Source organism: Homalodisca vitripennis, chromosome 4 (assembly GCF_021130785.1).
Source record: "Homalodisca vitripennis isolate AUS2020 chromosome 4, UT_GWSS_2.1, whole genome shotgun sequence".
NCBI lineage: Eukaryota > Metazoa > Arthropoda > Insecta > Hemiptera > Cicadellidae > Homalodisca > Homalodisca vitripennis.
The window spans coordinates 201,485,234-201,500,527 of NC_060210.1; the positions used below are offsets into that span (position 1 = coordinate 201,485,234).

At 35.9% G+C, this 15,294-nt stretch overlaps 1 protein-coding gene across 4 annotated transcripts in view; it reads left to right on the plus strand.

The window, feature by feature from the left end:
- Positions 1 to 11,120, plus strand: part of LOC124360904 (extensin-like) — a 46,187-nt gene extending 35,067 nt beyond the window's left edge. The window contains exons 2-7 of one of the 4 annotated variants that reach the window (XM_046814898.1): positions 4,729 to 4,972; positions 5,102 to 5,412; positions 7,701 to 7,790; positions 8,962 to 9,144; positions 10,142 to 10,491; positions 10,523 to 11,120. In XM_046814898.1, the coding sequence (XP_046670854.1) occupies positions 4,729 to 4,972; positions 5,102 to 5,412; positions 7,701 to 7,790; positions 8,962 to 9,144; positions 10,142 to 10,477 (1,164 nt within the window). In that variant the 3' untranslated portion in view covers positions 10,478 to 10,491; positions 10,523 to 11,120. Of the gene's footprint in view, positions 1 to 4,728; positions 4,973 to 5,101; positions 5,413 to 7,700; positions 7,791 to 8,961; positions 9,145 to 10,141 lie in introns of all 4 variants that reach the window. The other 3 variants (XM_046814899.1, XM_046814897.1, XM_046814900.1) reach the window with 3 other exon arrangements.
- The last annotated feature ends 4,174 nt before the right edge of the window (positions 11,121 to 15,294 follow it).

Sequence of the window (15,294 nt, forward strand, 5' to 3'; positions counted from 1 at the left end):
TTCTATCTATATAACTGCAATTACTTTCTTCAAGTGTTTGCTTGAGGGAAAGATGCCATGAACAGTGTAAGTACCAGACGTGACCTTGACTACGAGTCAAGGTCGACTCGGTCAAGGTAAGGAAATGGTATTGCAGGAAAAGGAAAGGTTACCCGTAATATTATCTTTACAGAAGTTCTTTACACATTCATCTAGCTATACATTAGATGTCGCCTCAACCTTGGACATGCAGCTTGTTCGTCTCAATCAAACGTCTCCAGGTAGACGATGAAGTCACATAGTGCAGACACAGACTGCACTTACCGGATCCAAGATGGCGGACTAGCGGTTTACCTCCACGTGATCTTGGAATTGGCACCCGCCCATGTAACTGTCCTACATTCCTTTACCGACTCCGAGTGACGTAAGAGAAGAACTGGTCAGCAGCTCTGGCCTCGGTAATAAAAAAATCTTGATAGAATTTAAGAGATATAAATGATCTGGATTTCACCATTCAAGAACATTTTTTATGTCAACAAGAACGTGCTAAGGACGAACGAAACCAGGAGAACCTTCACCTAAAGGAAAGGTTTTAAGCAATTTTCAACATAAGAACAATAAATATAAATCTTTTTGAACAATTGCCATTGTTCAGTGATACGAGAAACCAGTAACGCTAAGTTTCGAGATCTGCAATCTGATCTCTTCCTCACGTGGACTAACTGAACAAGTAACTTCAAATTAGTTTAATTTTCAGTTTAGCTCCAGTCCAACTTCCTTTGACTGCAGCGTCTGGTACCTGACGCTGTCTAAGATTTGACCCCAGGAATCTAGCTAGAGTCATGTTCGTCTGAAAAGATCCAAAGAAAGTCGACGAAGAAACAGCTCCAAACGAAACATACATCAGAGACACCTACAAATAGGTGAAGTGGCAGTCTCATTGTCTCATCAGGTACACAATTGAGTGCACTACGATGTGATAGACACGATCTCAATGTAGGTTAGAGTTTTGACGAATCGTATGTAAGAAGTTACAACAAACATGTAATTTGTCAACTCCTTGAACACAATGTAAAACATATGCATTTCAGGAAAACAAAACACTAATTTGTTACACTGAACTCAAGAATATACGTCACAATAGGTCTGCACTGGACGACCAACCACTAACGAACCACCTGCGGCCAATAGTAGATGGCGATCATCACTGAAAAAAGATGGCGGCAAATCAGGATAATGGCGTTTTTGTATTACATTTTTAGATTGCAGTTATGAGAAGTGTTACATACTTAGACAGCGAGGATGCTAAGGCCCCTCAGCCTCCAGTAGTTCGCTCTCTGGACCTCCAGCAATCCAGTTTCGAGCATCGCTTGGGTCGCAACAAGTGGACTGTGAAAAGGTGAACCGGTTGCGAAAGTGGTGCCAGAAGTGATCGCTTTCTATAGAGGACGCGGACAGGCCTTGGGTGTCCATCATTGATAATAACAGGGCGGAATGTTGCCAAAACAGCGGCTTAAGAGTTGCTGGGACTGTAAGGATTTACTTCTTAGGTGATAAGATCGCTCTGTGGTATTGTGGTGAAGGTTGACATTGTGTGATGTTAAAGAATTACTGATTGAGCGCTAGCGAATTCACGGGGATGGAACATCCATTTCTGCCTGTCTGTCTGTCTGCACGATATCTTGAGAACCTAGAGACTTGAAATTTGGCATATTCTACATGGACAACACAGAGTGGATGATGGAGCATGTGCCTCCATGGGATTTAGATGAGCGTTTGTAAACATTTTCGCATTTGCCGTATCTATGGGGGCACCGGAAAATTAAAAAAATAAATCGAGTTTGTAAACAAGCTACGTAAAATCATATGGAACTTTAACATGTGACTTACGGAACACATGTATAGACTGCAAACTCTGTGCATACTATTATTCTTATTTCGAAAGAAATCGCAGTTGACACGAATTGTCATACGTGTATCACATTGTACTTGCAAGAACGATTTGAATGCATCCAAAATGAGATTCGATAAAGGACTTGAAAGTTTCTGCGTATTAAGATCGCGATATATCATGGGAAAGGTCACTGACAAACTGTCCTACTTGTGAGTAGAGATGCATGGGAAACTAACTATTGTATTGTAGACAAATATGAAACTAGGTGAAAGTAACTCATTCACTCCACGAATTAATAACGGCTGTTTAATTGTGACACGTACGAATACTCGATTAAAAATATATATTGGAGTAATATTTATTCTTACTTTTACAATTATGTTGCTGATATGTTTTGTATCAAGCATAAAGGTAAACTTAGCTTTTCTTAAGATATTAGCAACCAAAATAAAAGGTTGCAGCTGAAAAGTTATTCATGATGACTATTTACTACAGATTCTCTAATAGAGCATTCAAAGTTTGCCGGACCAACTGAATATATAGAGCCAAACGAACCTTAAGGTTTTATTCATGTATCTATAAGGAAAGAGCCTAAAAAAGGGATGGATTTGAGTTTTCATTTGCAAAAGTCTTTACTCAAATACCACCTTTACGATTTTTTCTTTTAGGACAAGAAGCTTAGAAATTGCACATAGTACTAAAGGGATCTTTGCGCTACTCCTGGAGTGACAAGATATTCTGGAGAGGTGAGGTTTGAGGGTAGGGGACGTCGCCTGTCAAGATCCTTGAGGAAGGGTTTAGGGCATTAGTCTCAGTCATGTCCCCTCGGAAGAAGTGGAAGCCGGCTCTGTACCAGCCTCTCCAGCCAAAGCAGGCAGGAGGCAACACGCCTTCGTGCTCTTATGTTTAACACTTAAGGAGCCCCATCAACTCCAACAGTCATCCCCGCAGTAGACTAGATCTGTCGATCTGACCTTGCACCCCCGTATCTTGAAATGAACAGGACACATCAAAACTTTATGTGGCGGTACCATAAAATTAATGGGCCATATGATAAAAGCTATTGAAAGATTGGTTCTTTCAAAAGGGAACATAGCCCTGCTTTTTGTTGAAAAACAAAATGTTGATAACAGTGCTGAATAATTAACTACTACTGTACGACGATCAAAAAGGTCAAACAGATTAAGTGGAATACCTAACTGATGCTCTGGAAACGATCATTAATGATCCGAGTAGTGTAACCTCTGTCCCTAGTCATTTCACAGAAGACAAATGTCTGTTGGAAAAAACTGTAAAAGGGCCATTGGGTGTTGGATTATTCAGAATGAACAACCACCCAATATTCCAAATTGGGATCTAATTGACTAGAACCAATCTGTTATGGTTCACTTCACCAGAATTTGCAGAGATCCTAACTTTCCGAAGAGACATGGTTTGTCCGAAGAGACATGGTTTGTTCAAGGGAATCAGAAAAGGAGGAAATCCAATAAAAAATTTAAGAGGTTGCCTAACTAGTGCGGGAATTAGCATCCACTTATACAAAGACCAGTTGACGTGGTTAAACCAGTAACCAGTTCTGTCATAAACAAATTTATACACAACTTTATAAAACTTTGGAACGACTGTGATAATGGATATTGGTCTAAAATTTGTATACTGAGGTTAAAACTATATAGTACAGGTTCGCTGCCTTAATGATCCAATAAAATTCTCTTACCATAATTCTTAACTAGAAAATATTTTTGTAGTCAAAACATTATACTCATAGATAACAGAACATTTTAGTCTTGTCAAGGGAGTCATTCTTAAAGTTCCAATATACTACCACTGGATGCTCTCAGTGCATCATTTTGTCTGCAATTTTCAGTAAACTTGTTTTGAAATATGAGTTCATATCCTGCTTTTGTTTAAAAATTGTTTTAAGTGAAATTTTATCAATGAACTCTATACCCATGTGACATTCCTACTAAACACGCGTGTACTCCCATCACGATTATTGTATTCAACAACAGTAATTTACATTGTAAAGATATACTACAGTTTGTTGGAGGAGAAATATTATTACTCATTAATCCGTATTTAAAAAGTAGCTTACTTTAAAATGTAAACCCAATATTTTATAAATTTTGTAACCTACGTCTATACCATGAAAATACAGAATGTATTTATAAAGAGATCCACGCAGCGCCTGAATTCTGGTGATGCATTTTGCTATACACTGCCGTTATGATGTTGCTAAAGACGCATGCAGGAGTATTTTCTGTACAGTTCACGAAATTGTTTCAAGTCTGTAAGCGTAATGAATTATTATTTAATTATACAACAAAATTAAATACCCAATTTACCTTATTCCAGAAGTTGAATAATAACAGTTTAGTAAATTATTTATTGTTAGATATTAGTAACACTAATGATACCAAATAATTCATCCCTAAATACATTCGTACTAATTTTAGGTTTATTTAAAAAGATTTAGTTATTTATTCATTCTTACGGTAACGCCATTTTCTACATTAAAACGTGTATCGTACTGAATACATATACTTGGTACAATAAACTTAACCATGTTGCCATTTTAATCCACCACATTACCATGATAATACCCATATAATTACCATATTACTATTATAATTGACGGTTTTGTCTCAACCATAACGTTTGCGTTAAATTATGTCTATCTGCTAACTTGAAATGGACAATAATACGTGAATGTTATATTGTTGCTAATTAACTTTCAAATTTGTGTCGCCCTCATCAGTTAATGCAATGTGTTATTTTAGTTATTAATTTGTAGGGGTATTTTTCAGATCTTAATTTACAGCTGTTGTACTGAATTGTTTGTTGTTGTTGTGCAGGTGGTGGCAGCAGTGGTGGGGGCGCAGTACGATGGGTTCGACAGCGCCCCGGCGCCTCCCCGGCTCTTGATCCCGGGCGCCGTGCCTCTAGGGCCCGCCCCTGGCCCCGGCCCCGCCAGACGCGTGGGCCGTCCCCAGGGCCGTAGACAGCAGGTCCAGGCCGAGCCCGAGCCCAGGCTGAGGTCCAGGCCCCCGGGTCGCTCCAGCAGACTACCCCTGGCACCCGCCCCCATAGCTCCCTCTGGTACGTACGCCCCTGGTGTACTTAATTTCTATGGTTTGTTTTTGGCTTAAACAAGTCTGAGTTTAATATTATATTTGTTTAATAGTTTAATATTGTTGTACAAGTGTTGACCGATGGTTCCACTTGCAGCGCCCCAGTTCTACTCGCCACCCCCGCCCTCCCCCGCCATTCAGCAGAGACCCCTGCTGCAGCTGGAGGACATCCCTCCACGGCCCGTCATCGAGGATGCGGAGGACGACTACGAGGAGGAATCTCCCTCCTTCACATCCTTCTCACCCGCCCCCGTAGCACCCACCACCACACCTCCTCCACCTCCCCCACCACAGAGACCCGCGCCCTCCTTCCGCCCCGACAGACCACCTGTCTTCCGCCCTGAACGTCCTGCCCTCCTGCCGACTCCTGCTCCTGAGCTCAACTTTGTGTCCCCCTCGAGACAGCAGGTGAGTTGATAGCTCCAGCAACATGCTATCGTTTATAACACTCATTTGTAGGTACTACCGTCGTCGTTTCAATAGCACATATACAAAGTACAAGCGAGTTCCATTTTAATGAGTTCCTACAAATCCAGAAACTATTTGATCCTCATAGTATAATTAAGGCAATCTAATTGCTATAACTTTTGTGAGTCTTTAATATTATAAAATCAAAAGTAAATTCTCAAATTATATTTATGGTCGTTTATTAAAATTAAGTAACACTTGTTTACTGAAATTATTGACTTCATTTCACTAATGTAATGAACCATTGAGGTTAGAGTATATCTAATATATAAAGAAATTCTTAATGTGTCTATTGCACATAAAATAATGTCAGTAATACATCAAACCTTTAGTAATACATTTCGTTAAAACATTTCTTACTCTAATAATAAATTCTGTATTTTTTGTTTTATAATTAGCATAAACTGCGAGTTGCATGTTTACTAACAAACATTGTAAATATCGAAACAAATTTATCTATTTATCTGAATTCATTATTAAATACGGTCTAAGTTAAATTAGGCCAATTTTAGACAAATTCCTAATTTTAACGGTTGCAATATTTTAGTTCTGTTAAGTGTCTTGTACATAAAACACATACATTTGTCAATTATCTCCGAGGATAGTCGGTATGCTTAAAGCTGTATTAACTTACAACTCCTTGCAACGCCCTTAATCTGTCAAAATTGTAATGAAAAATGTCTGAGACAGCTGCAGTAAAACTGGCACGATATAAACATTTTATTTGAAGGGCTTAAACGTTACACACAGAAGTTTACTTTTTAGATAATGTAAAAACTGATTAGTTATGTATCGGTGTAACTTTTAATAACTCCAATTCAGTCCTGAAACTTATATAAGTTTCGTATATAGGTTTCTGGTTTCTTAGGTTTCTTTGTTTCCAAATAAAGATAAAGATCACAAATTTTCTCAGATAAGGATTTTTCCCAGGGAATTTATATCGTTTAACGTTTTTAGCTCACACCAAACCACTGAAACCTTTCTGTGTGCTTGTATATTATTTGATCGTTCTCTCAGGCATTTGTGATCTTCTAGAATTGTATTCTGTTTCGAGAATTTTCCCCTTGCCATCAGTGCGGGACAGCACTGAAGGTCAAGTGTTATCCCGCACTGATGGCTGGGGGTATTAGATAAGATAAGATAAGATTAGAAACTTACCCGACTCTCATTCTTGTCTACAAGGTAAATCGTACTTCCGCAGTCGGTACATAAGACATTGCAGTTTGGGTCTCAAATTAGGCTCGTACTTTTTGAACAGTTTCAGAAAGTTGGTGGGGTTTGCTATTTAAACTTTGAGTAGGGGTATACCCTCTTTTCAAACTCCCCATCTTATATAAATGGAAAAGTATGTTTCTTGTACTAAAAATATCACAAAGTATTTATGAAATATAAGGTTTTTGATAAATTAACAGAGATATGCTGTCTGTATATAAGACCCTGCATGTGTGCATGTCTAATGTTGATCAACAAATTACGTCTAGCTCCGCTCTTCTATTAGTCTTATTGTTATCAGCCTACATATATATACCGGTAGGAGTACTTTAGTTTAAAAATAGTTATATATAGTTATAACCAATAATCAATATTGGTTTGGCCTCCACTGCTGATATGTTATCATTGCTTCGATATATGAAAGTGACAAGAAGAAAAAGAATGCAGTATGAAACTATGTTTAGGCGCTTTAAAAACATATACTCGCACATCCTAGTCTGAACTAATAACATGTTTGGTATAAGCTTCTCCCCGTGCTTAGTTTTCACAACTCTTTTAAAATAACAAGAGAATAGATAATGACACATTGTACTAAACTTAAAACACTAAAACAAGTTTTTTATTCCACTCTCTCGCAGATCAGTCAAGATGAAACGTTATCCACTCATCATAATTTATAATAGTCAAATAAAAATCTATTATTGTTTACTTTGTGAAAATATTACACCAAGGTTTAACATTATTTTATAAATATTATTTAAAAAACCAAAAAAGGCAACAACCTTTAATAAATTAAAGGCTTAGAAATAAATAACGATCCATGCATGTTTAGTCATACACAATTCTGCATGTAAATAAAGACGCAAATGTTTTATTTTTATAATCTGAAATGTACATAAACTCCATATAAAGGTAACTAAAACAGATTGTAAAAAGGCATGAAAACAGTAACAAAATCATAACAGCACTAACGGTTAAAACAACAAATTGAGCAGTGCTATATCTGTTTACATCAGCTGAGACCCTCTGCGCTGCCTGAGGACGGCGATATTCCGAGGAAATCTCAGTACAACAGAGTCGACCAACTGTACCCACAGAGGAATAAAGTAATTAACTATAGAATATATATGATAGTGGTCATCTCGATTACTCATTAAACAGCATGCCTACAAATATTTAAAAACATCTGTTATATATCTAAAAAATAATAACTCTCACAAAGGTCCTCATTTTGTCAAAAGATTTAGTATTTGTTTATTTAAGGTTTAAAAAAGTTTTGACGATGCAACTTGTAAATGTACAAATAAACGCTGGCTAATAAAAATAATAAACAAATATTTAATTGCATAACAAATTAAATATGTGGCGCTGCCAGAAACAATCGTAATGTAATAATGGTTAAAACTTCACGTTGTAACTTGTAAAAAACCGAAATAAAAGCTAAAAAATGCAATTCAACCGGTGTTATAAGTTAGCTACTCCGTAGAGTTCCAATAAATTTATATATTCATTTTTAATTCGACAAAACATATCAAAATTACGTGATAACACTAAACCGTTTCCATGTTTGCTGAAAGTACCTTGTAAAATATCATTATTATATATGATTTAAAAAATTATATAGCTTGTCTCTAAGTTAGAATTATCAGTTTTTAGTTGATAGTTTTTACTTCATAGTTTTTACTTTGATAAATATAGGTGTATTATTTCTGATATAATAGTCTATTTTCATATAATGCACTTGTTTAAGTTTCTATAAAGTTCAGAAATTACTTTAGCAATAGCCTTGATTATAAAATAGCCATGACTGATTTTTAGTAACAATCTACTTTTTTGTAGTACTGAAACCATTGAAACACGTTCATTTAGATTTAAGCTTCATAAATTTGTCCACTTAAAAAGGTATTTTTATTTGTCTTTTAGTGAGAGAAATTAGACATATGTATTATTATTTTTTTTTTAGCGAATAGAATGAATATTTCCTCAGAATGGTGCTGGTAGAACACCATGTAACACCAGTTTCCATGCAATTATCAGAATACTCAGTTTGCAAAATGTTATGGGATCGTAACTAACTTGTTATCCTTAATTTACATTTTCAAGAATTTTGGCCTATTACAAATGCTAAACGGCAAATGTCGTGGAGTGGAACAAATGATCTTGGGATGAGATGAATTGATCACAACAATGTAACATCGGGAACTGAACATTTACCGGTATCTGGAAACTTGGGGTCCGCCAGTGCACTGTAACTGAGCCTTTGATGTTACGGAACAGGTGAGACCCACACAAGCCCCAGAAGAGCAGCAGTACACGAGACAGTCGCAGTCGCAGTCGCAGTACAACCGCGCCCAGGCCGTGGTCAGGGCACCCCAGAAGCCGGTCTACTCCAGCGGCAAGCTCCAGGACGAGGAGAAGCCCCTCAGGCAGTACCAGAGGCCTAGGAAGCCCGTGGCTCAGGTATGCACGGGCCTTACTTTATATTTCATGTTTCATTTCTTCTCTGTTGTGCAGGGGAAGGAAATGGTATAATGTAGACATAACAATGTGTTATACGCACTCTACAGTCTAATATTTCAACTCCAAAGATACTTGCAAACCACAGAATCTCTTACCAAGTGGCAGTATTTGACAGCTGAAGAGGTAATGTTCACAACCCACGGAGTGCCAAGTACGAGGCTACCTTATTGATAAATGTAATTTTGTAACTAAAATGATTGGTAAGTCCTCCTCCGTAGACTAATGGTTCTCTCGGCTCTCTAACCGAGAGATCACGGGTTCAAATCCCGGGGAGGAACAATCATGTACATTGTACTTTGAAAAAAAAAACCGCACTTTTCGAAGAACAAACCGGCTTCGGCCGGCATAGCTGACGCTGAGGCTTAAATGAGATTAAAAAAAGAAAAAAGAAAAAAGGATTTGTAATTTGTAACAGCTGAATTCTCATAACACATGCTTCTGTCACATGAGAGTAGACATAATGTAGGCTAGATTCCTTACTGATACTAAAATTCTACCTAAATACGTGTAGGCCCTACAAATCATTTAAATTATTTTGTCTCTTGTTATTCTGCCAAATCTATCAGGTCCACAAAATGAATGTACACAGCTGTTCTTTTGTTTAGTTTTTCACGATATTTCCAGGTACTTTATATTATTTTAAAATATAAAATACGTATTACTATTCAAATGACCAAATAACTAAAATATAGCAATTATAAAAAGGTGTTTAGTAATAAAGTCATAGCACTGTAACAATTATAACATGTTGTGTTTCTAAAGCAATAACAAAAAGTCTAACAACTGTTGACAGTTGACTTGTTTATTTTTTTTTAAATGCAGTTGAACATATGATAAAACTTATAAGTGAACTCAAATGTAATTAGTAAATCCTAATCTGTAGTATAACATTACAACTGGAATAGGTACGGTAGTTAATGGTGCACTGTGTGTACAGGTCCTGCGGAGGTACAGGGAGGACAACCCCGACGGCAGCATCACGTGGGGGTTCGAGAACGACGACGGGTCGTACAAGGAGGAGACGATCGGCACGGACTGTGTGACGTACGGCAAGTACGGGTACGTGGACCCCGACGGCACTCGGCGGGAGTACACGTACAACACGGGGATACCCTGCGACAAGGAGAAGGACAGTCAGGAGCAAGGCAGCGAGGGATACATCGACTACGCGGAGAACAAGTACGTGTTGCCCAACGGAGACAGCATCGACCTCAACAAGATGGTGAAGAACAGAGCGCGTAAGCCCATCTCTCCCCAGCAGTACAGGAACTGAGTGTCGGGCATCACATGAGTACAGGAACTGAGTGTCTGTCATCACACATGAGAGTCTATATCAGTGAAATGTGAACCATGCTGTTCAGCAGTGACGGGAACATCGATGTGACGGTCGAAAAGTTAAGTTAGGAACTCAACTAAAGATTTCTAATCTTATATTCCACCTCGGGAGGAATACAAATTAAATAAAGGTGCTTTCATCAGTTAGCTACAAAACATTTTTGGGAGCCCGGGCAGCAGAACCCTTACTGGATATTACAATTTTGAAACGTACACTGTTATACAATTTTTAATGTTATTTTACCGTAGTTTATCAATATGAAATAAGTACGCACAACTGTTTCTAAGAGTAAAAATGTATCTGAAATAGTGTAGCTTAAAACAATTATTTATTTCGTAAAATATTTTCTGCACAAGTCGTAAAGTCTTAACATATTATTATTTATAATTTTAGTAGTAAATTTCGAATATTGTACTATCTTATATTCTTAAAAAAGTAAGTAAATTAAAAGTGTGATAAATTAACAAATATGTTGTGACATACATCATATATTATTTTAAGAGGTATTTCATCAGCCATACTGTACTTTATTACTTGTACACAAATAAATGTAGCTTCCGCTGTTTTTTATACACTGTTATCTACGGTAGCTTATTTTAATCGTGACCATTCTATTGAACTTAGTTTCACCTCGAGATTTGTTCGTTTGTTACAATAAAAATTATAACATAAAGGTAAATTTTGAGTTAACTTTTATTAAGGGAATATAATTTAATTCAAGAAACACTGAAGTTAATGCCTTAATCAGGAATTCTATCTCTTCATAATATTACAGCAAGTATAATTTCAGCGATATTCTATCAAAATCATTTACTTTTCTTGAACAAAACTGCAAAGCTCTACTTACATTATTCATCAACTGTATATATTTTAATTTTGAATCCACTATCCTAAAAATTAATTAAAGAATGTCTAAGGGAATGTTAATTGTATGTTATAAAAATAAAACAAATGTTTATTAAATATTAATAGGATACAATTACGAATTTCTGTTACTCGTATGCTGTGTTTTCCAACATGTTTCGTCTCTTGCATGGTATCAGAGCAAAGAAAGATCCATTACTGATGATTAACTTGCTACCTTCAGAATCCTTGGATAGTTATTAAAACAAAGAAACTCAACCATAAAAGTAAACCGTTTTAGATACAAACTATTAAATCTACAATTCTCAAAAACTGTAGAAGTGGCTTAGTGTATTCCTATGAAATGGACTTGAACCCCCACAGCTCTTATCTGTCCAACCGATCGGTAGTTGCTCTTTAGCCTTCAGTCGTGGTTTCACTTCTAAAAGTGTCAATAGTATTATTGGGGATTTTATGTCGACAATGTCCCCCCCCCCCTTAGCAAGCAGTAAAGCACATCACCGATATCTATATATTCTTCGGTGCAGCTTAAGAACTAAGAATTATGGATATTTTCTATTGTGCTTTCAACATCGTTCAATTCAGCATGTTGTTAACTTCGTTTTTACAAATCAAAATTAAATCCAAAGAATAATTTTGCAATCATCAAAGTTTAATCCTATGATAGCTACGAAATGGACAAATGTAATGACATATTAGTGGCTTATAACCCAATGTAATGGCTGTAGCAAAGCGCAATGCTAAGTGATAATTATATATTTTGGATAACAAACCGAAGGTTAATTAAAAGTTACTACAAACAGGAACTATTGCAAGTAACGATGTACCGGGTGCAGCAGACCACCCGTGCAGGATTTATAGCGGGAAAACGGTTAGATGTATTGACATAAAACAGAGTGCTTTCTCCATAAAACGTCCATGGGGAGTCCATTGAACATATGTTCATCAAAATCTATAGACAGGTTGTTCCAAAATTAAGAGTTAAGTATTAGAATCTAATATCTTTAGATGTAACCATAGGGCAAATCATACATAATTTAAAGGTCTTGTTAAAAGGAACTTATTGGAATAAAGAATTCACTTATCTCAAACTATTTCAAAATGGCGATCGTTTGTCAACATTAAAAGCAAGCGGTCAGTGTAAAGACTCCCTGTCTTATTGCACGATGTAAATAGTGTTTTATTTTGTGCGAAAGCGTTTAATGCAAGACCACCTATAACATTGTCTATCACGTAACCTATAGTTTAAAACAAACCTTTCTCAAACCAACCATACACCCTCCCCCCCAGAGCAAAAATAGGTGAAATATTTAATGACAGTATAAGAATTTTAATGTCTGGGGTCATATTAAGGTAAATTATAATTTTTAAAACCAATTTTTTTCTTTTGCTTTATAATATTTATTCGTAAAAATATAATAATTTAGATTCGAACTCAGTACTTAAATTTTGGAGGTCAATGGCCAAAGTGTCACTAATATACCTTGAAAAACTACGTAAAACAGTTATCTGCTTATTTTTCAAAAGCCATTAATGATACGAAAGAGGTTTAAATACAAACTTTGTTCGTCTAAACGAGACCTTTAAAATTATGCATGTTGCTATTTAAAAAATGTTAAAATATATGAATTTTCAATTTTAAAAATTTCAGTTGGGGTATCAACACCAAAATACTATTAAATTAATCATAAGGCTTATCAGAATGAAGCTGAATTTCTCGTGAGCAAGAAATCGGAATTAGAAATAAGCAAGCTCAAAGGAATAAAAAAATAAAGTATGTTCCGTAAATTTCAACATTAAAAAACGGCCGCTAATGTGAAACGGATTGAGATAAGCGAATTATGTTTTTTCCAATGAGTTCATTTTACCAAGACCTTTAAAACTATGTATTATTTACCCTATGGTTACATTTAAAAATCTTAGATTCTATCACACGACTCTTAATTTTGGATCACCCTGTGCATATATTTTCATGAACATATTTCCAATGGACTCCCCATGGACGTTTTATGGGGAAAGCACTCTGTTTTATGTCAATACATCAAACCGTTTTCCCGCTATACATACTGCATGGGTGGTCTACCTTACCACATACACAAAACACACATTCACGTGATTTGATAATATTTCAAAAAAAGACTTAGAGAGTCAAATTTGTGTTAAAAGTTGCAGTCAACATTGAATTTTTATATTTATAATATACAGAGATTTATAATAATCATTACACTATCTTCCCAATCACTTTCCTCTTCACATATAGTTTGTTAGTTTTGAATATTTGTTTTTGTAATATCTCAAAGATACAAATAAATTACATAGATAACTCTATGAAATCACAATTCTTTTAATGAACCATTTTGCAACTGCCAGTAATGTAGCCTATCGAACTATTCCTGACGAAAGCTTGCGAGTAGAATGCTACTGGTGTTAAAACGTAAGGCAATAATTGAGTCACCTTTTTTTATATTAGTTTTTGTCTCACAACACAAATCATGGTCACAAAGTCACTTACAATTTCCAAGAGGGCCTTCGTCACGTGAGCGGGTTTCTGATAACACCTTGTAGGTTATATGGTGGTACGTGACGAGATTACAGTGAAAAGCGTGAGTTCACACTCTCGTGTCGAAAATGTGTGTTTTAGGTCAAATAACACAACTTTCAACAAACTTGCTGAGAAGTAGAATTTAAACTGTCCTTGCGACTCAAGAATGATATGGTTACTAGTTAACTACATACTCCTTCCTTACTGAAATCAAACGTTCCTGAAATAAGTTATGAATATAGGAAGGGCCTCATCTCCAACCACTGTACGTGTAAGTGTCAGTGTGATGAATGGGTGTCGGAGTCAGTTGGCAGTCGGGAACAAATCACTTTCTTTAAAACCCGTGAGATAACATTAAACTATTTCTAACATTTGAACTATTATTAGTTGTTACAGTTAATATAAGTAAAATATCTATATTATTATATAACAATATAATGGTGTTTCTCAATCACGTAAAAAACTGCAGAACCGATTGTATTGAAATTTTACATGAACAATCTTAGGGTCCTTAGTTAACAAACATATAGGCCTATTCCTATTTCAAAAACACCCTTTTTGGCTTAACTGGCAGATTGTAATAATAATGACGTAAACACATTTAACAGGTGGTAGCAAATATTACTTGTTAATAATCTGTAAAAGTCAGTCTCACTTTTCAAATGTCATGTTTCTTCTAGAAGCTTTTCTTTGTCTGAGTTCGTTTCTATTGGAATTTTATTCAGTTACAGTAAAAAGCCATCGGTATTACATCATAACTTTGTTACCCGAAAAGCTAAGCACTTCGACTTTAGTCCCACCTTAGTCTAAGGGTTTCTCCACACTGGCCTAACATGGTTCAATTTGTTACTGAAACCGTTGGAGCTATCCAATACAATATCGTGAAACCGACTTCAGGACCTCAGACCTCACCTTAAAACTTAAATAAAAAATGGGATCAAGAGATTGGAATATCTTTAAGTGCCTAACAAACACTTATCTCAGGATTGTTAAAATGCTAAAAACGTAATATGATTATGGTATCCGCGTTTTTCAAAATGAAATTACTTGTGATACCACGGGTAACTGCTAGTGTATTATGACATTACTAGAAACAAACTTTGTTAAGCTTCATAAGTTTTCTTGCTGGGAATCTTTACGAATGTTTATCGATCTTGTTAATTTTTACCTACGCAGTAAACTTTTCAGTGCATTCAAGATTTAGTAAAAAATAATAAAATGGTTATAAATTCCAACAGAAAAACGTAGAATATTTAAATATTGTTCACGCATTACATTCTAAGAATTGCAGGAGTACGAAAACGACATTTAAACCACTAACTGTTCTACGTAATATGTAAATAATTAG